This window comes from Montipora foliosa, chromosome 5 (genome assembly GCF_036669935.1).
Source record: "Montipora foliosa isolate CH-2021 chromosome 5, ASM3666993v2, whole genome shotgun sequence".
NCBI lineage: Eukaryota > Metazoa > Cnidaria > Anthozoa > Scleractinia > Acroporidae > Montipora > Montipora foliosa.
Window position 1 is genome coordinate 37,829,035 of NC_090873.1, and position 22,500 is coordinate 37,851,534.

The following is a 22,500-nucleotide window of genomic DNA, read 5'->3' on the forward strand; positions in this document are numbered from 1 at the left end:
CTGTGCTACAGAATACAAAGAAAGCCACAAAATTTGGCCTGAAAGTTTTCAAGGGTAAGAGAAGAGTTCATACTTTTGTCAACTAGTGTTTGACTTCGTTTTTCCAGATAATTATTAATGAAAATTAAACAATCTTCACCCCAACAATTTGTTTCACTCGGAGTAATTCTACTTTGTAGGGCTCGTCGCCCAGCAAAACGAATTTGTTACTGAGATCGAGGAATTAAAAAAATGGCTAAGAAAGTCTTAAACGGCTGCAAGGAAACAAGACGGGCCCTTTTACAGGGTTTTGCTAAAAGCAGGCCCGCGGCCCAGCGGCCTGCGGCCCACGGCCCGCCACGGCCCAGCGGCCCGAAGGCCAGGAGGCCCGGTAGCCCAGTCCTCATTTTCCACAGTTTTTCTGCCCAGCGGTAAGTCCACGTGCATGCACAGATCTGCATCAATTTTGGGCGTGCAAAATGGACGACGGTGAGTTTGAATTCGTTTACCATTTTAATCATTTGAATCCTCGTTTCTGTTTGTAGTTGTAAACAGACGAAAACAACAGAGAATGACAACATTTTTCACTTAGCAACATGCAACGAAAGAAAGGATCGAAAAGGATTGAAATGATCATTAACATGGTAAACGAATTCAAACTCACCGTCTTTCATTTGCGCGCCCAAACACGATGCAAATCTGAGCATGCGCGTGGATTTACCGCTGGACAACAAAACTGTGTGGGCCTCCGGGCCACCGGGCCGCCTGGCCGCCGGGCCGTGACGGACCGTGGGCCGCGGGCCGCTGGGCCTTCGGGCCGCCGGGCCGCCGGGCCGCTGGGCCGTGGCGGGCTGTGGGCCGCTGGCCGCTGGGCCGCTGGCCTGCTTTTAGCAAAACCCCATTTTACAACAAACCAACGCTCACCTCAATTACAGCGCAGTTGCCATTTCATGTGGATCCTTTACCAACTGCACTTTCAATTTCCATTTCAAATGAACCTCTAAAACTTTGTTCGAACGGTGAAAATGTTTTAACAAGCATCCTTTCGATTTAGATTCCTGATTTAAACGGTGTTAAATGACCATTTTGTTGTTTGTGACGAGGATTTTAACAAAGGTTATTTAGATTTGCCATCTTTTAAGCTTCTGTAAACACTTTCGCGCATTATATCATGCTTTTTGCCCCTTGCACGTTTTCCATGCATGAATTGAGATGTCAATTAAATCGAATTTATATGGACAGGTTTTCTTCTGTAAATGTTGTTGAGATCACTGATTAAGTATATAATAAAACAATTATTCTCTTCAATCTCGGTGAACAGTGGCAGAATATTTACCTCGCCGCTTCGCTCGGTAAATATTCTGCCACTATTCACCTCGATTTCAAATAATAATTGTTAACAATCCCACGATGGCAAATCATGCGTAATGTTTTAAATAAAACATCCACAAAAGGCGGTGATCATAAAGAAGATAGACAAAAGTGTTACGAGAATCTCTGGTGTTTTCCTCTCTAGACTTTTCTTAGGTTTATCTGCATCTTTGATTTTCTAATTCATACTTCACGGTACGTCAGCTTAATATCATAACTTTTGCTTTCTCACCAAAGTTAATTGCTGGTGTCTTCCTAGAAAATTCTTCGAGATAATTGGAAAATGTCGCAAAATAATTCAAGCGTTAGATATTGTCCTTGAGGTATGTAAATCAAATCTGAATTGCCTATGGATTTTACAGTGAATTGTGAATTTATCTCTTCATCCTTTGCTTTTTATTTCTGTTATATTTTTTCATTCTTGTTGGAAAGGACGTTTTCGGTGAATTGTATTTAGAGCATTCTGCGAGGGTAAAATCTGAATCAATATTAATAAATTTGGGGGTTATATGTTGTGATGCACAAATGCCGCTCATTGGGCAGTCGTTTCCTTAACTTGATGCAAAGTTTCCTTTTCCTTCGTTTCTTGAATGTTGTTGGAGTCGATTATGTCAGAGGGTTAAGATTACGTGGCACTTTTATCCGTGATGGTATTTTCACACGCGCGTCTGCTTCTTGTTCATTGTAACATGTTTCAATTGATGCGTGAACTATGTTAATTATACAAAAATGCAGAGAAAGTCAAACTAACACAGGTTATCTAAGAGACTATCTTTTACGCCACTAGCATCGTCATCGCGGAAAAAAGTAACTTAATAAAGGAGTAGCAAAGGAGCGTGAATGAGAAAAATATTGGGGCTCAACCATAACAGATGAACTTGAAACGTTGCTTATTTTATTGTACGTTGGATTCAAAATATTCAATGAAGTTTGGTCCTACCACTCAGTCCGGCCTTCGAAGCCAAAAAAAAAATAAAATAAAAGCGCAGCGAGACTTGCGAGCACCTCATTTATGGGCTTTTCAAAAAGCCCCATTTTTTGTTAATTGGTACGTAAACGAAACTACTAAGAACAACTCAGAAATTGAAATATAAATGGTCGGGAGCTAGCCGAAAGCAACGCCTTGCCAACAATAGTAGCCTCTATACATGGAGCATGAAGCACAAATAATATTTAATATAAGAACTCCACCGAAGATTTATTGAAACAGAAAGACATCATTTTGATGGAACTACATGTACACTATTGGACAAAATCATCCCGAATCTCAGCCGACGCTAACAGGGACTATTAATAGAAATGCGGAGATAGCGAAAGGTATTTTGTGGATCTCTTGACAGAATTTTACGAATTTCCTACTTCATTATTCTGATTTCTTCAAAAATCGGGTCTGCCGTTCTGTGGTCAGTTTTCATGCGATTCCGCTTTGAAAATGAAAGATCAATATGATTCCAAAGTTTCTCTATCTAAGTTTATTGAAGTACACTGACATTTTAGGTGAAAAATAAATACCGTACTACTTTTAGGCACACCTGTCTTTTACTCCAAAATGAAAAGCATCAATAATTAGTTTCGTAACTTTACGGATATTTTTGGAGAAATATTGCGATAGAAGGCCACGGAGCTCGATAATAATTACATTTCAGCACACTTAAGATATCTGAATATTGCTAGTAATAAAACCAGGTTGCTCGGAGTAGCGAGAGAGATAACTGATGCAATGACCAGTAGAAAAGCAAAGGTAATATGTGTCTTTAAACACGAAATTATGTCTAGGTATTGTCAACCACAGCATGTGAAACAATCTTAAGATTTGTTTATGATCTGTTATTGAGAATTTAATGGAATGGTACCCAATATCTTTGAAGACGATAACAACTGTTTTCAAATAATCCTCTACCCTGTAAAATGTCGAAAAAGAAATAGAGGCACGATATTTGCTCGATCACTTTAATTGCGTACTTTGAGTAGGAAAAACGACTAAAGATATATGCATTACGTAAAAGTTCATTCACTTTACTGTCTTAATTGTTAACCTTAAAGTACGTTAATCTGTAGGATAAAACAAGCAAACCTTTTTCTTTCTCTTGATTGTATGTGAAGTCATGAAGACAATCAGTCGATTTCCGCGAAATCCGGCAGAGAAGCCTCAAGGTACTTTCCTTCGCAAAGAACTTGCCTAAACACAATCGACTGAAGTAATAAATTAATATATGCTAATTATACATTCCTCAATGACAACTCACACGTGAAATATGTTCTTGCAAAACAACCAAGTTTATTCCTCGAATGATTTGTTAAAAATTTCTCTAATATTCGTATTGAAAATTTTATTGAACGCTGCATGCGCATCATTGAGGCCCGGGCAAACGGCTTCAACATTTGTTTCCATATCCGTTCGATTTTGTTGAACGATGTTGACTGGGCAAACAGTTTCACCATCGTTTCAATTTGGATTCAACTTCAATTCAACATATTTAAACACGGTTGAAAAGAGGAAGAGCAAACGGTTTCAACATCACTCTTCAAAGCCGTTTGCCTGGGCCTTAAGCCTCTTGTCCTGATCTTCCATGCGTTTTATTTATGCTTGTGTCAAAGATAAAGACGTCAGTAAAAGACTTCCATGAAAGACACCACACTTAGGGGCTGTTTACATGGAGGTAGGAAGATCATGCTAGCGCCATATGTTTTCTGTATTCAGTTTACATGCAAGAGGTCCATGCAAGAGGTCGTACTTAGCCCTAGTGCTAGGATCTTCCTAGCTGTGAGCTAGGAAGATCCTAGCACCATGTAAACTGCCTTCGCTCGGAAGTTCCTGGTACTAGGGACAATTAAACAAACATAGCGGTGGCCGGAAATTCTTTTTCCATTCGTCTTCTGGAAATCTTCTGGTGTAGAGATTCTCCCACCACACGTCTGTCCTTCCAGGTTTTCGCCACAATCGCTCTCCAAGCCCACGTGTTCTCCTCCTTCTCGAGAGATGAAAATATCTTGCAACGACAGCACTATGCGTTAAGTGCATGGTCATGGCTTGCTGTTGTTGCAATTGAAAAATCAAGTTGTAAAGGACTACCAGCTGCTGCTGAAAGGAAGTTATTAAAGCTAGTGAGGAGAGTAGAAGGACCCAAGTTACATGTTTGTTGTTCTCACCCGCCGTCTTGCTTTCATTCTCCACTTCCACCTTAGACAGAAAATTCTGCATGTAAACCAACGAAAAGTTGTTTCGCCTTGTAGGATCTTCCAAGTGCTAGGATCTTCGTACCTCCCTGTAAACAGAGCCTTATATGACAAAAGGCAGCGAAATGTGAAATTTGAAACAAATTCCACTTCAATTCAAATCATCATAAACCCTTATTCCTCACGTTTATCATCTTTTGTGAACATGTACTCCCTGTCCTTCTTTCACGAAGTTTCAACCCTGACTGTTAATGTTTATTTATTTATTTATTTATTTATTACCAATAGCCTAAAAGACATTTCTAGACAAACTTGCATGACTCAAGCCACTATTGATGATCTTGTGTTCGGAGGTGGGTGAAAACACATTTTTTTCCCATTTCCCTGACCACTGTGTGTACACTTTCTTTGATTGTTCTTTAATATTTATTTTCGAACTAGCGTGTTCTCTATTGAGTGAACGAGCTCAAAACTAAACCGGCGTACGTGTTCTTATCGGCCGCTGTTGTCAATTTCGTTTTGTGACCATTGAGTTGTGAACAATTTAATTTAATTTTCAAAGGAAATATGTTGTCTGCAAAGTACACAATTCAAGGCTGTATCTTGCAAAATAAAAATTCTACAAGCGAAACAACTTTTATGTGCGAGAGAGTTTGATTTCCCATTACATGTTTCACACTGAAAAGTCTGAACACGCTTCGGCGATTTTTTGAATGGCATTGATTTTATTCAACTTAATTATTGCATATTCCTGTTAAAATTACAGCCGTTCAAAATTACAACTACCGTTGGGTATTTTGGAACTCTGATACAAATTTGCAAACTATGTATTATATTGACTGTCTCGTTGGCACTTAGCGATTGCTATTACTAGTAGATAGATGATATAAAAAGAGGGAACAATACTATACGTATTAATATGAATATTACTTCCTACTTTGGCCAATAAATATACAAATCTCTGTGCAAGTTTCATATAATTTGGCCCTATTCTTTCCTCTTCGTGTGTTACTCATGCTTAGGGTTTGTAAAAATAAAATTTAAAATTTAAAATTTAAGTTTGACTTTGAGAAATCTTCAAAATCCAAAATTTGATTTTTCATTTAATCAGTCCTGCCATTTTCTTTCTACTGATGGTTTCGGTTTCCCATAATACTGTTTTTTGCATTTCTTTAGGTCTTCCTTCAGTTGTTTTCTCGTCGAATAGTTCCCGTAGATCTCGTTTTAATTCCCTTAGTAGTGGTGTGGGCTAGTTCACGTCCCTTTTAACGGTTGGAATTGGAGCGTTCTGTTGTGGTCTGTCTTCTGTGGTATATCATACCTTGCATACGGCGAGAGCTACTGAAATTGAAACTGACCAATCAGAATTCAGCGAGCGGGAAAAGTGTGCTATCCGATGTCACGCCAATTGTTTACATTCTGATTGGTTAGATATGTGCCTTCCCTTGTGACTCTCTTGACCGTCGCTTCTTTAAACTCAGCGAGACAGAAATGACGCATTGTTCTGACCATCAATTTGCCAATCCTCTTTATCCAGTTTATGGATTGGGCTAGCATGTGATTAACAACCAGGATCGCTTTTGAACTTTATTCTGTAGAAGAAGAAGACGTTGCTGAGTGAACATTTTTACGACGAAATCCCTTGGTTTGTTCAGCACTTTGATGTCCGATAACTGAGCCGCTCTAACGAGTGTTGGGTCAATCACATTTGGTCGTCTGACCTTAGGAAGTTCTTTCACCCCTTGTTTGTGTCCATCATGATCGAACTTCAGGTGAAGCGCTATGCTGCTTTATGCCAACTTCGATGGCTTGTGATGAGCTTGCCTGCTGCCGAATTCGAAAAAATTGTTGTTGTATTTGGGCAAGATTGGTGTTATCGGGTTGGAACTTAATAGTGAGGGGAAAAAGTTTTCGTTCATCTGCTGTGCCAAACAACGAACAATCCTGTTGGGTGTTCCACTTGCTTGGCGAGTCTTGCACGACCAACGTCTATCAGATCTGGAGTGGAGTTTTGTTTCAATGATTACAACTTGCGATCGTTCTGCTAACATCTACGTAGCATGCAGCACTTTTTCGGTGACTCGAGGATCCTGTTCTGCTGTTTCAAAAGGAGTCGTGCATTCTTGAGCAGTTTGTTCTTCAGTGCTTGTATTTTTTCGTTTGTTCCTTGTGGTGCAATGATTTGAAAGGACTTGAATCTGTACTTGAATTAGCGATTTATGGCCAACAAGTGAACGGTACACAAAATTAGGAGAAACTGTTGGTTGAATAGACAATACTTGTAGACATAATTATCTACCCATTTTAAGTACTAAGCTCAACAAGTTGTTTGGCTCCACAAGTTTCATTTTCAGGCCAGGTACCCGAATTCACCCAGGTACTGGTACACTACCATAGTGTTCTTTGGAAATTGAATAGCTCCTTGAACATTTGGTTGCTTGAGCAGAAACTTGATGTGTTTGTTCTCTACATTGGTGGATGCAGCCACTAACTGTTCATTGTGGATAAACTCCGGACCAACTTTCCTTTCAATTTATTCTTTGTTCTTTGCAGGGCATCAACAATGGTGTCCCTTGTAAAATGTTAGTTTAAAGGATTTGATAGAGTTATTTCCCATTTCATAGGGCACTGTGGTAGCCAGATTGACTTTCAAACTTATCATGGAAACGTAAATCAATACCAGTGAATAGACACTGAAAAGTCAGTCCCTTGACTTGTTGATAGAAAATTAATTTAAATGCACATTGAAACATCAGTTGAGGAATTGTTTTTTTCATCCCCACTTTATGAACTTAAAATACATTGCTGCAGTTTGTTTATTGCTTGTTCATTCAATGTCTTCATCGCATCAAATTATTTAATTTTTAGGTATTGTGTCAGATCTCCATAGAGACACTATCTGTATCTAAAAACTTAACTGGTTGCTTTTTGGAGCCCTTTTTTGGAATATTTAGATAGGCAGGAAATGTTCCACATTTTATGGTAAATAGTTCTGTATAGTTTTAAGGAATATTGCAGCCAAATCTAATTGAATATGAGACGTTTTGTGAATTTAAAGACTATTAATATTGTTTGCACTTGTTTTAAAAGACTGAGGGTTGGCACTCAAAAGTGTTCCTTCAATAATCTTATTCTTTAAAGATTGCCTTGGGAGAATTGGATTAAGGCTAGTTTTTTCTTCTAGCTTCTTTCCTCAGTGCCCTCTGAGAATGGAGTTGATTTGGTTTTGCCCAATGTTGAAAGATGAAACAATGCCTAAACCAGCTGCAAGGAATACCTCATGGTGCTTTTTTACAAACACGGGCACGAGGGTGCTCGTAAGCATCTGAGCATTGTTTCGCATGCTTAAGTGTTATTATAAATAATTTATTTCTCTAAGAGAGTCTTCTTTTCGTGTCGGTCATTCAAAAATTTTTGGAGCTGTTGGATTAAAGAGGCAGAACATTTAATGAGACCCTCCTTGGGGAGAGGGGTCCTTGTTCCTTTTAAATATTTGCTTGTGTTTCCTTGTTCCCCAAATTACTTTCAAACTTGTTCCCAGCTTTTTTATCCCTAAAATTTAAATATTGGTTTTCTTCCCTTGTTCCCTAAAATATTTTGATATTGTTCCTCTGTTCCCCAGTTCAAATAAGCCATGTTCTCTTCTTCCCCCAAACCCCTGGGAGTGCCTCTTTGATGTTGATTGTCGTATTGGCCTAATAGTAATTCACTGTAGAATTGCAAGACACAGAAAGTTCTTATTTGAGAGTGAGGGAAAAGTTTTGAATAAATTTTCGCACAATTCAAGAAACAAAATTTGACTGCACCTTCTAGATCTTACTCTTTTCGGAAATGAATCAGCTTGTTTGAAACTATCTGGCGACCTGCGGGAGGGCAAGCTCTAGAAGCTCTTCCATCGTGAGCCTTCCGCTAAAAAAACTTTGCAAGTCTGGCTTTCCGGTGTTAGGGGCCGAGGTTTTTGTGCAAAATTCATCAGCGGCTTCCTTGCAGCTTATAAAGGGAGTTCTCTCGAGTAATGGTCAGTAAAAGGTTTGTAGTGCTTATACAAATTTTTGCAACTTGAAAATGTATGTTTACACGAAACACATATCAGCTTGACAATTTTTCTTTCCCGATACCCCATTTAAAATTCACGTGAACGCTATTAATAGAGGGCCAGAAAACCATTTAAAACATTTTGTGGCTTTTTTTTTTTTGTCAAAAAACTTGGGTTGTCGGCGAGCAGAATTCGAACGTAAGCTGTTGTGCTTTGGCTGTTATTTGTGCTTTTTTTAACTATTCTAAGACGAATTCAGGCTGGCATTTTCGAATCAAGTGTAAGAAGACGGCAAAACCATATTGATAATATATTTAGTTGTACTGACTTTGCGAATAAACACTTTGGTAGCGTCCTTTCGACGGGATAGATCGACAAAAACCGAAATGCCCTGTTTCCGGTGAAAGGGCAAATGTTTGACAGGATAGCACGGTTCTGACTGCCGCGCGCACTGCGGGCGCGGGTTCCGTATGCAAGGTAGTTGGGAGGGTAAAAAGGGCGCACTTGATTTGGAGCCTTGCTCTGTTGTGCGACCCCCACCACAGTTGTGGTGAAAGTTACAGTTACAGTAAAAAAGGTGGATTCACATTTTTTGCGGGAAATTCAAATTTGAGCGGGAAATTCAAAATTCAAACGTTGACGTCACAGTCACGTCGCCCTTCCCTTTGTGCGGACCCTCAGGAAACAGGGGTGTCTTGCGTACCTTGTTGGAAAAAAATATAGTGGTCAAGAAATTCAAAGTTGGGGGTGTCACAGAGTCCTAATCTCCTCACGGTTCAAGCGGAAAAAACAAGACAGCATTTCTTTTTTTTCCGAATCAAACGGTTTAATGAGAACAGCGACCTAGTGCTTTTGTCTCTTTAGCACAAAAGGAAATCATGAAATTGAAATGTTGAAAAAAATAAGGTAAAAATGTGGGGAGGTTGCATCCCCATAAGGGCAACCACTCTCCTGAGAAAAAAATATTTACAGAAAAAAATGGAAGGGTACATTCCCCATAGAGGCAACCACTCCTCTAATGAAAACGGTTTCATATATATAAATATTTACAAAAGAGGCCCCAGAAAAACAAAGTAGAATTCCGTAGGTTTTCGTACAGTATCTACTCAGTTTTGGTGTGCCCCACACAAGCACCCCGCAACTTTTAGGTAAAATGGAACGTGTCATTGAAATTTAACTGTCTTTTGGTTTAAGAGTGACATATCCGGCAATTAAAATAACTGACCTAAAAATTTGCATACTAGTAAGATTCATTCCATTCCATATTTTTACGCGAACAAGTTTCCTTAATTCACTTTCTGAACATACCTGCAAAACAAACAAAGAAAGGTGTCCCCCTTTATATAAGTATACGCTGATTGGATTTTCCTCGAAGCCCTCAAACGACTATCGAACCAGTCGAACGGTTTGTGACCTTCGTGAGTTGTGCCGTGATTGTGTTGTCAGAGCTGTCACGCAAGAGATTAGGACAAAGCACACAGACCAATGGCTTCGTGCGGTTATTCTGAGTTTGTTGGGGGAACTTGTGGCCCAAGTTCTGATAATCCATCAAAGGTTCAATGTGTAACAATAGCAAAATGTGATAAGGACACCAAGGCACACTTGATGAGTTATAAAGTGTCGGATTCTTCTCTGGAAACAGGGGCTAGGCTTTTGCTCGCAAGTGCAGGTAAGCTTTAACTGAAATCGCTTAAATTAAGATATTGAGCAGAAATCACTTTGCAAAATCCGCAGATACTACCTAAAAAAAAAAAAAAGCAGAATACCCGCCCACAAGAAATGGACCCTAAAAACACTGCTGCCGCTGTGCCGCAGTCGTGTTGTTGGATATACCTCGTTCTTTAATCCATGAGGCAAGCACCGCGGCACTGCGGCACTAGCCAGTCAACTCAGCTCAATTTAACCTTAAATCGACTAAGGCACTGGGGCACCAGCTATTCTACTCAATTCACTCTATCCGACGTGAACTGCAGGAAACCCACTTTCCTTCACTTCGGCACTGCGGCTAGCGTCGCAAACGTAAACGCTCCTTTGTGGACGGGTATTCAGCAATTGCTCCAATTGCGAAAATCGAGTAAGCAAGATATGTAGACCATGTAATCATATATCGTTGTACGAAACTGCGCGCACTCACTTTTCCAGTTGTCCCTGAAGCGAGTACATTGATCAGCGCAGCCGGATTGTATCACTGCCCGTTAAAGCAACGGTTATTGTTTTCTTATTGCCCCCTTAGGGATTTCGCTCACAGGCGAGATCCCGAGGAGGCATCCTAGTAGCTTGCGCGTATATCAAGGGCAGTACTTACGGTTCAAATATGCAGTCGGTATACTAGAAAAAATCTCGATTTGCTCGAACAGGGGCCGCGAGGAATCTGTAGGTAATGATGACGTTTCTATTGTTTGCGCCCGCAAGTACGAAATGGTTAGGATGACGTAAAGCAGAAAATCCCAAAGGGAGTTTCTGAGAGTTTGTGTATTAATTGTGACATCACAATAAACAGGGGTAGCAGTTAATAATCCAAAGTCCCTATTTGATGGGTGCAGAGTATTATGAAAGGAAGCGCATGGTTTAATATTTTGTGTCAGTCGCATCACAGCGTCTGTTCTCGCGGTTGTCACGCTGAGGAGCAACTGATTTTAAGGTGAGAAAAACTGAACCTATATATATATATATATATACTGTAGGAAACCGACAACTTTTTTAAAAGACATGTTTCGGCATGCTTATGCCATCATCAGTTTAATGAGTTCCCAAGTGTGAACATTTATAAAGTCTACGGGTAGATGAAAAAATTAGGGACTTTAAGATAGAGGACGCGATGTCTACAATACGCGGCCGGAAGTAATTTTTTCGGAGACGAGCATTCTGCGCATGCTCATGTTGGCTTTGTCATTGCGTTGAGCTGGCGTCTGGAACTTCAACGTGAGCACTTTGGCGTTGTGGAGAAAACATGAGTAGTCAGCTTTATATTTCTTCAAAGAAATTGATGTATTCGCCATTTAACTTCTAGATATAGCAATTAGAACTATATTTATGCTTTTCAAGGAAAGATAAGCGTGGACACTCATGCTATTTTAAAGCTATTGGCGTTTTTATTTAGGTTGAAAATGGCAGAGCCTTCAACATGTTCAAGTTCAACCAAACCTCCGAGGTAAGCTTTAGTTTGGCCTAAATTCCTCATGTGTCGGTGGGATCTTCTTTTTTTTAGTGTTTTTCTGCTTTCTGTGAAAATTACTGCGTAGAATAATGATAGGTTTGGCCGAGCCCTTTGATTTAAGCTTTAGGTTTGGGCAAATTTGTTGCGAAATTCAGGATCCGATGTCTCTAAATAGTTTTGGAAATTGATTTACGTTCTGGTTGAAGCGCCGTAATTGTAAGATTATTCTGCAGATAAAATTTTAACATTTTAGAGTTTGGAGCAATTACAAAGTCTGGTTTTGACTTCTCCATCCATTTTGCAATAAACAAAATCGTACTTTATTTCCCATCATACGTATACTGTAGTTTTGTAAATGTGCTTAGAAATAAAACACATATGTGAGCTTCCCAGAAAACACACAGACGTCACCTTTAATTAAGTAAAAATATTTTATCAGAGATTGAGTTAACCTTGTTTTGGTAGATCTTGGAGGATTGGCTAGCCACCCGATCCACCTTGGGATACCTTTGTTTAAGTGTGGTACAAAATCCATATTATTAATAAGTATATTTGTGCAGATTTGACAAAGCATGGCTCTCCATTGAGAAATTTGAGGCTAGGGAGGGGCAACCTCAAGCACAGCTGTGTTGGATAGCCCAGTCAATGAACTAACAACCCCTGAAAATTTTGGGTTATCTAGTAAATTCCTCTCTGGCAAGGGGGTGGTGGGTTACTTGTTTTCCCCAGTGTAGGGTCTCGCTTTAGACTTGGCAGCCCAGTTATGCTGCAGCCTCAAGCTCTCTGATAGGTTGGCCCGCTTTCACGTATGAGCAGGCCTTGGATCAGTCCCCCGAGCTAAGTTCTAGTTTTTGCCAACTCTCAACTCTCCACTGGCCATGTTGAATCAGGACAGATATATACAAGCCCTAAATGGGGACACTGTAAACTTGAAATTCAAGATGTGATGTACATGTATACTGTTGTACAGGGAACAGAAAAATCAGTTTGTGTATACCTTCACTTATTCACTTTTTTTTTACTTTAGTTCAGTAACGTTTTGGACCAAAGATCACGATTTGATACTATGCCGTGAAGTTCTTAATCTTAATCCATTCACTACAAAAAAGGGCTCAACACAACGAAGTACAATTTGGGATAAAGTGGCTACAACACTTAATAATTGTTCCGGTCTGGCATTTAATGTTGACAAACGATCTGTTAGAGATCATGTTGGAATATTGCAAAACAGGCATAAAAAGAAACTGAGAGCTGAAGAAAAGGCACGTGGTATTGTACCTGATGAGCCGACAGAGTTGGAAAACCTGTTAGAGCAAATAATTGCCCTGGAACAAAGTGCAGAGGCAGAACAACAAGAAACTGTCCGGGAGAAGAGCCGAAAAATAGAGAGTGATAGAGCAAAGGCTGAAGATATCAGGTTAAAAGCAATGGCAAAATTGAACGACACTCAAAAAAGGCAATCAGATGGGATGGAGGACAATCAAAGTAAGCGACCACGACGCAGTGGAAGCAGTGCAATTTCTTATGTGTCACAAAGAGCTGACATTAACTACGAGTTTAAACAGGAGGAGTTGAAGCTGAGGAGAGATCAACAGGAGTTTGAGAAAAAACAAATGGAAGTTTCTGCAAATGCACAGAAGCAGTTCCAAGAGCAGCAGAGTCAGCGTCTAAAGGTAGTGTTGCAGCAACAGCAACAACATAGTCAACAAACACTGCTCATGATGCAACAACAGCAGCAGCAAACAAAGGCGTTATGGGACATTATGGAGCGTATCGTAAATAAATAATTACTTATCAACAAGGTGTAAGCATATTCCTATGCCATCGCAGTTGTTCTTAGAAAATAACCCAAACCCAATATACGAGGGATGGGAAGGGGGGGGGGGGGGACGTTTAAAATACTAGGAATTATTTTATGTTGCTTACATCTCAAATTTTCTTTTAAGTCATCTTAGGGATTTTGTCCATGCACCCCTGGCCTTCTATTGTTTAATGCATTCGTAAGTTCTCTTGTGTTCCCTTGGAAGGCAGTGTGGTTTATTTTTATTACCGTTAGTATTTTTCTGCTGCTCTGTTTCAGATTTTGAACGCCTGAAATTAGGGAGGCAGGAACCTTTTTTATGGCTATAGCTGTTACCAACTTTGCAAAGCTTGTTTTGATATTCTAAGTCGTTTCAGTTACCGTGGGTTGAGTGGTAAATTACTGTACTCTGATCCACCTAATTTATTACATTACTCCCATTTTTTGGCGGTGATGTGAAAATAACTTTTTCCCATGTCTTTCTTCTTCCAAGTCAATTAGACTTGGGCTTAAGACTTAAAACCATTATATAGCATTTAACCCCTGTTGTTGTTGTTGTTGTTGTTTTAGAGTTGATCTCCTAGATTGAAAATTGTTCATCTGAAGTGATTTTACTTTTTATGACGTGGGGTGACTCAACTACCAAATTTATTACTTTCTTCCTTGTTTATGGAGATGATGTTATAAATTGACTTTTTCTGAAATATCAACTGGGGCGTTTTTCCCTTTATGTCTGATCTCTGCAAGTGCAGAATTTTCTAATAAAGTTTGTTGTTGTTACTGTTGTATTATTCCTCATAGACCTCATAGTTTGCAAAATGTTTTTCCTGTAGATCATTTATTATTCATGGGAGGGAGGCAATAAATGGGATAACTTAATTACAACTTTTACTACCCATCCGGGTCAAATTTCCCTGTTCTTAAGGAACATTCTAACCATTTTGGACCCTATCATCACACACAAGGGTATGAAACTTTTACAGTGCCTCTATTTTCCCAGATGCCTCCCTTTCCATAAGTGAGGGACCCTCCCTTTGTCCTTATTAGAAACCTAACTGAAATAGTGATCCAACGTGGGGGGTACAAGGCCAAAGTATTCAGCTGTAGAGTTGGAATAAAGGCAGGTTAGGCCGTTTTTAAGTAGTCGCAAACAATGGACATCTTGCCAACCTGGCTTAGTCCTATCTTTAAGTCCTTCTTAAAGTACAGGAATTTGAAATACTTAATGATATCAGCAAATAACCATTCCACAGAAACACGGACTGCACTCATTGAATCATTAAAAATCTCCATATCTCTGGTCAAAATTCCAATGCGAAATGGTGCTTGGAGATGAGCTCTTAGTGGATAAGAGGATCGCCATAAAGACACATTTCTGCTCCGATTGGGGAAAAGGCAAAATTTTCCAGTTCATCTTAGAGATTTGACACGGCCAACATCCTAGCATCGTGCATCTTTCTTCTGAATATAAGAACAAAATTGTAAAAAAAATAAAATCGAAACGTTTGAGAACTGCAAAAAATAGTAGTAACATGAATTTGGCTCACCCACAGCAACATAGAGATGACCAAATAAACAGTTGGGAAGTGTCACAGAGTGGAATTTAAGTGCATGAACGCGTTTGTCTCCGTTATACACGGTTCTCTGGTTTATGATAGATCGGCTGATAGGGCGCACTGTTCCGTCTATAAACCCGAAGCAATTTTCAAGGGCGGGTCCTTGATAACAATAACAATAGTAGGCACCGTCCTTAACTCTGGAACTGATCTACCAAAAATTGGTATCATGTCCGAATAACGACATGGATACGCAAACCGTTTCAGCAGAATACACAGGCCCTCTGTTGCATCGCAAACTGTGCCATTTCCGCAAACAAATTCTGGACGCATTCTTAAAGCATCAATGAGCAATGGAATATCTGCCTTTTCCACTCGAAAATCTGCTTTACATTCCGCAGGAAAATGTATCATATTGACAGTGAGGAAATGGAAGATTTTGTGGCGTATATTCCTCGTAAAGTACCGCAAATACTTTATCATCGATAATTTCCTCTTCTAAACAGAAAAGCAGCATTTCTTGAACTGCTTTAAACGAGCTCATGGCTTTTAGTTTGGACGAAACCTGCTTTGTCTCAAGTTGTGCTGTTCTACGTCGCGTTGCAGCTCTTAACTTCATTTTTCCCGCGCTTACAACTCCGCTGTCGGCCCAGGCTTTCCTCGGTTACGACGTTCTAGAAACCACCGCGTCCTCGTATCTTAAAGCCCCTAGTAGCGAGCTTACGCAACAGGACGGCGAGATTGTGCATTCCCAATCTTACGCGACATTTTTTCGTCATTCTGCCGTCCTGAGTCTTCCATCCGTCCTGTGGCGTAAGTTCGCTAATTATTCCATTATGAATTAGCTATAACCAGTCTCGTATCCAACAAGCGCGAATGGAATAATAGTTTTGTTAAATTCCTTAAACTCCAAAAGTTTGGAAATACGAGCGAAAAAAGCGAGAAAATCTGAGCGAAATCGAATAAACTTGATAAAGAATGCGACCTTGTGCTCAGACAGACGCAGGATCATCACAAAAATCACTTCTTGCCTTTTCACGTACTTCTAAACGTCGGAATCGATCCAAACTTTCCACAAAAAGGAGGTGAAGCGAAACTAATTGAGTTATCCAGTGGATAGGGATTTATTCAGTCCTTTTAGACCATAGTCCGTGTTCTTGGCGCTGACCAAAAGAATAGCGGACTCGGGGGACGAGAAGAGTTCCTTCATCCCCATGCCCCAGTTGTTCAAGTGTTGGATAGCGCTATCCGCCGGATAAATCACTTGTCCAAAAGAAACTCACCAGGCGAAACGAGGAATTTAAGGTTATCTTAAACAAAATGTAATCATTGCAATTGCTTAGTTTAAGTTGATGTTTTTAAGTCTTTCTTAAATGGAAGTTTAAGTAAATCTTAGATTGACTTTTAAGAACATACCGAAGGCTCAAATTTAATACAGTCTTAAGCATTATTAAACTTATCCAAAACACACATTTATTCTCCATTAAATGCTCCTGAAAAGAATATTTAATTTTTTATAAACAAATGTTTAATTTTGTATTATATTCGAAAGAAAGTTTAACGCGTCCAACCCAAACTTAAAGGTCAAACTTGTGTATTTAACAATGAATAGCGCCCGGATTAGTGCAAGTCACTGTTGATTAACTTGCAAATTCTCAGTAAGTCTTTTCGCAGTTCTATATTAGGGCATCTTTGATATGCTAATTGCTTGCCTGGGTAACTTGTAAAACAAAGTACAATGTGATAGTATGCAGTATTTCGCTAGCTATTGTCAACCAACACAATTATAATAAATGACGCACTGATCTTCAGGTTTAATTAAATTGATTTATTTCCAAACGTTCCTAAACAGCAGGCTCTGGGGAAGAGAATGGCTAAGCACTTTCTTCCTTAATCTGTTCTAATCTATAATTGGTTGCGTTGATTTTCTCTGTCTGTTGAGATTAGCCTATCTAAACCTACTTTAATTATGACCGCGGTTTACAGCACCGGTTTGAAAACCTGCTCTAACAACAAGGAAGAAGTACAATTTCAACTGGGGCCTCATGCGTGGTTTTGAAAAATCAGTTTCGTCGTAATTTTGCTCTTCGTCCCGGACGAGTTCTGTGTCTGTCTGAATCACCCTCTTCTGGCGGATTATTGTGGTTAACTGGATCTTCTTTGTTTACACTGGATTCCACATCTTGCATTATGTTGTTCAAACGCCCGATCAGTCTTTCTGCGTTGCCAATACGTTATGCGGAGGAAAGACTTTTTGCATCAGTAAATCAGTGTACAGCTCTCGATGGAAACTAACTCTTGTCGGGTTAAAAAATAATTGCCTACGACTGCATTAATTAATCCGAAGTTATTGCCTTTGCACATCGAAAGCACAAGCAAATTTGACTCAACATACCTTGCTCCAAACTCCAACTGCTTCTAACACGTTGTCTAAGGGCGTATGTACACGGTAGGATTTTTGTCGCATGCGACAACGGCTTACAACAGGCCCACGAAATGATTTACGATTGTTGTGTACGTCAGAAAACATGCTTTAAAATGCTGCGGCAATCGTCAGTCATGTTGTAGGCATGTCATGAGCTTGTCGCATGCGACAAAAATCGTACCGTGTCATTCGGCCCTATTGGGAGTAGGGCTAGTGTAATGCATGGTGATCATGAGATCACTCGCCTCTCGCCAACGTGGCCGGCGGGGTTCGATCCCCAGACTCGCCGTCATATAAGAATTCAGTTTTTTGCGGGTTCTCTACTCTGTTCCGAGAGATTTTCCCCACGGGGTACTCCGGTCTTCGTCTCTGCTCAAAAGCCAATGTTCGACCTGATTTGAGTTAAATTGCTTTGATTTCTATGTATAGTTTTCCCAATAAGTTCCCCAGCGCTAGAAGACTTTGATACTCAAAGTTCATTATTGTAATATTTAACAGGATCGGATATGTATTGTCATTGCCAAACTCAGCCAGCGCAGTTTCATTCAGTTAACTGCCATGCTTTGAATTTAACAAAAAAAAATATATAATAATAATAATAATAATAATAATAATAATAATAATAATAATAATAATAAAACAATTACCCTTACCTTCAGCGACTGAAATGTTCTCTGCGCAGCTGAATACAAATGCTAACAGGAGAATGACTTTAAAAACGTCCATTTTCATTAATAAAACCGATCGCTAAATTTCAGCTTTGCAATTGATCATGAAAGGCTGGATTAAAATGTTTAAGGAACTGTTGACGTGTATCTTTTATACGCCTTTCGCAAAGAAGACTCCGGACTTCCTTAAGCGCCTTTTCGCAGAAGTCAAGTCTTTTCGCGTTTGGAATCGCATGATTGAAAAATTATCAGACGCGAAGCAGGATATCTTTTTGTGCTGGGGTTGTCATCCATGAAGCAATGATGTCTCTATATTTACAATAGAATACAATCCGATACGAATACAATATAATATCTGTTTTCAGCGCACAAAATCAATTCACGTTTTCAAGTGCGACTTTTCATTCGGTAACTCGTCAGCTTCTATGCCGTATGATCGCGCCAATTATACTTGCCAAAGCTACAAAAGTTGTGGCGGAAGTCGAAAGGTTTTATCCTGAAATTTATTTAAGTAATCATTTTTGTCACGCTTATTGATCATGAGTTGTCAAAACTCATCTCGGTGCTAAGGCCACAGTTGGCTATTTAAGGTTTCGTATTCAGTTGCTTACGACGGTTTGTCGTGTTTGCTGTATACTTGATACTAAATCTCTTCTTGAATTCGGTTTATGAAAACGCCATGAAACATTGGTATCTTTTTTTTTTTTTTGCCCCCATCAGCGCCAGAAGTGTCTATTTTTATTCCAATAGAACTTAACTGCAAAATACCCTGCCACCTCGAAGCTATTACCAAAATTGGGTGGATTCCCGGATAGGCTGCAGAAACATCCAGCTTAGTGGATACGCGAATACGCACTTGTTTTCCCGGTTCCCAGTGTTTATTCTTTCTGAAGCGCTAAACAAAAAGAGCGAAGGACATTGATTTATATGTAGTTCTCGTTCATAAAGTACAATGATCGAGTGAAAAACAATGATGTATCTTAAAGCGCGATCAATCTACTTGTTGATATGTATTTCTCCTTCTTAAAGCGCGATGATCGAGTCGTTTTACAGTTCGGTTTCTTACACTCAGTTTTCTCGGAATAGCACTCGATTCCTGATTAAGCCTAAGCGCTTGTTTCAGTGATTAGGTCTAAGCACTATTGTAAAATTTTAGCTTTCATTTTGCGGTTTGGTTAACGGATCAATACTGCCTTGTGAGAAAGGCAATCGAAATTGAGTACAACGAGCATCAGGTGTTAACTACACTTTTCTCTAAATAGCACTCGATTCCTGATTAAGTCTAAGCGCTCGTTTCAGTGATTAGGCCTAAGCACTATTGTAAAATTTTAGCTTTCATTTTACGGTTCTGTTAAGAACGGTGCCTAGTAATTCAAAGGTATTTTTGCGCAGTTTACTGAATATGCGGAAAAAGCAGATCTTAACAAGTGTTCTTGAAATCCAAAAGAAAAATTGGGGGTAACCACGCATTTTTCTAAGATAATTAATCAACAATATTTTGAAATAAAAAGCAATGTATGGCGTTCTTTTCCAAATTAAAGCTCAATTATCTCTGATAAATGCGTGGTTACCCCCAATTTTCTTTTTGGATACGAAGATCACTTGCAAAGTTCTGCTTTCTCCGCATAGTTTTGAATCGCGCAAAGAAAGCCCTTTATTAGTAAGCATTAGCAATAGGAAATCCGAGTATCCCGAGATGCACAGAACGTATGCGCAATAACAATAGTAGTACACTTTTCACGAGATGGAGTGAAGAAGAAAGCACTGCAGTTGCTCGTGGTCTGAACCAATGTGTATCCTCGTATCTACTCAGAAACATACAATTTGGGATTCGAAAATCTCACTCTTGACTGATAACTCTTGGTATTAGCTTTTTCCGAAAATCAAGTTCTCAACGCTTTGAAAATAGCCATCTGATATTCCTTCTCGCGAGCTGGGATTTTTTTTAGCAAGTTGTGTTGAATTTGACATATATTTCCCGGCCCTTTGTTATATTAGAGGAACTTCTCGGGTGAACAGATCTAGAAACTAATATTTGACACCAACACTCCTTCGGTAAGCTCTTCTTTATTCTAGGACTGTGCTACAATGCAAAAGCTAACTCTCTAGTACAGCTACAGCAGTTTTAGTTATGTTATTTGGCACAAACCAAACCAGTCAAGCTTGTGTCAGATTCATATCCGATCAGTGTAACAATTATATTAGCAATCCAAATACGCCCACTCAGTGCGACATTAGTATTATCCTTCTTCTAAATTTCTATACCAAACAATAGCAGGTTACAATAACTGCTACATTACTGATTTAATTTACTACCGAGAAGCAGACAGAACAATTATACCAATTGTACCGTTAGTTACAATAACTTGTGGTGTTGACAATTAATTCAATCTACACATGGGGAATCTTTGCTCGCCAACGTGACCAAAGGAACCGCTTCTCTTAAGTGCATGAAACCAATTTACCCATTTTCAATCAAAAACTAAGTTGTTTGGAATACCGGCAAACGCCTTTTCCCAGATCTAGACACCTGTCTCACACTAAGAGAGGAGCCTCATCCTTTCTTGTTCACACTAAATTAATGATAAGAGAAATCCTTCATCTATAAAAGCTGTTACAGTGATATTACAACCAGTACCGAATTCAAAAAAATAACTTTAACCTGAAACAGCGTCATCGTAAAACGTATAAGGGTACACAATACAAGCGCGTGCCTCTGGATGCTCTCGAGATCATTCGATAGGTAGGCGGAGGTTTGAAAAGAAAAAAGAAAAAAAAAAGAACGAGGCTCACTCCAAGATCGATCTGATCAAAAAGCAGAAAGCCACTGTTAAGTCGGCGGGCTTGACGCCGCACTTTTTAAGTTGTGCCACGTTACAGAGAGGCCTGTTAGCCTTCTCAGTGATGTAGTCCCAGCGGGCACCTCATGTCAAACCATTGGAGATAAACACACCGAGTAGCTTGAGTAGCTTGAACTACTTGGCAGTTTAAATAAGAGTACCAACCTCGGCAAGAGGCTGCCACTGACAACTATCATACTTTAGAAGGCCAAGAAACATCTCTTTACATTTGCATGGATTCAGTTTCATATTGTTGTTACATCCAAATGCTTGAATATCGGAGACTGAATATTTATCCGGCAATTATTCGCCAAAGGCGAGGTGAATAATTGTCTTACCATAATAAGCATAATAACATCGATTATTATTTTAAAAACATGCATTTTCTTTAAAACAATTAATTTCTTCGTCTGTCACCTCGACAAAACGGCTTGCGCCATTTTGAAAAACCGCTTAGGTTATTATCGTCTTATAATCACCTCAAGAGCAACCAATCAGCGAGGAGAATTTTCAATAATCACCTATGTAATTATACTAACGCTCATTAATGACGGAGACCCAGGTACAATCTCAAGTGCCGTCAGTTCATCAACAAACTTAATCCTAGGACCTCACATGATTGCGCAAAGGATGGGCCCCAACCGAGATCCCTGAGAGATTCCACCGTTAAGACGCAGGGAAGTCGATGGGTTTGGGCAAATACGCACAAATTGTGTTTTGTCTAGGAGGAAACTAGCAACCCATCTTACTAAGCTTTTATGCAGATCGTAATTGAATAACTTTTATAACAATACCTTATGATCGAATCCCATATGGAAATCTGCGAAGTAGAGCAAACATACAGCTTGAAATTCATTATCATTACTACTACTCAGTCTCCTCCTGCAATTTTTTCCTGGAAAATGTCTTAAGATTAGGAATTGTTGGGTGCTTTAGCTCCTGATTTTAGCCCTTCTTTTACCACTAACAGTCTTGCTTTGATGCTTTCCTGTTCCTCATCCACATTGTTTGCGGTGGTGGTTTGATCTGTATGCCAACAGGGCACCCCTTGCCTCTAGTGTTCTCTAATTTGTTCTGGACCTTCCCGGTGTTGTTCCTCCCGTACATATTCTCTCTTCTCTGTATCTCTTCTCTTTCTTCCTCCGTTAGTAACTCATTTCTTTTCAGTACTCGTGCCTGATCTGCCAGCCTCTGCTTCGTTGTTTGGAACAAGCGTCTCTCTCCAGCCAGACCTTAATTAAGGAGGGGGGGGGGGGGGGTGTGGCTTTTAACTACAGAAAGACGATGGTTGCTAATGAAGCTTTTTAGTCAAGAGCGCTACTAAAAGGTTGCATGGATGGTTCTTTGAAGTAATTTTTTCAATGGAAATCTCACATCACTTGAATCAGAAGGCGTATGAGCAGCTAGTTCCAGTCCTCTGCCGTGCGTTTCTGTGAAACATGTAAAAACTCTCCGGAAACGAATGGAAACCGGATGGAAACAGTCCCATC

At 39.6% G+C, this 22,500-nt stretch overlaps 2 protein-coding genes and 1 pseudogene across 6 annotated transcripts in view; 1 reads left to right on the forward strand and 2 right to left on the reverse strand.

Annotated features, from left to right (window-relative positions):
- Positions 1–3,545, reverse strand: part of LOC138004097 (streptococcal hemagglutinin-like) — a 49,685-nt gene extending 46,140 nt beyond the window's left edge. For 2 of the 5 annotated variants that reach the window (XM_068850503.1, XM_068850502.1), the window contains exon 1: positions 3,425–3,545. The gene's annotated coding sequence lies outside the window, so the exon portion shown is untranslated. The remainder of the gene's footprint in view (positions 1–3,424) is intronic. The other 3 variants (XM_068850505.1, XM_068850504.1, XM_068850506.1) reach the window with 2 other exon arrangements.
- Positions 1–13,522, forward strand: part of LOC138002693 (GRB10-interacting GYF protein 2-like) — a 16,594-nt gene extending 3,072 nt beyond the window's left edge. The window contains exons 2-3 of the mRNA XM_068848691.1: positions 11,609–11,714; positions 12,748–13,522. Of these exons, the coding sequence (XP_068704792.1) occupies positions 11,609–11,714; positions 12,748–13,507 (866 nt within the window). The 3' untranslated portion in view covers positions 13,508–13,522. The remainder of the gene's footprint in view (positions 1–11,608; positions 11,715–12,747) is intronic.
- A 796-nt stretch (positions 13,523–14,318) lies between these two features.
- On the reverse strand, positions 14,319–15,696 carry LOC138002694 (uncharacterized; annotated as a pseudogene).
- Between the last annotated feature and the right edge of the window lie 6,804 nt (positions 15,697–22,500).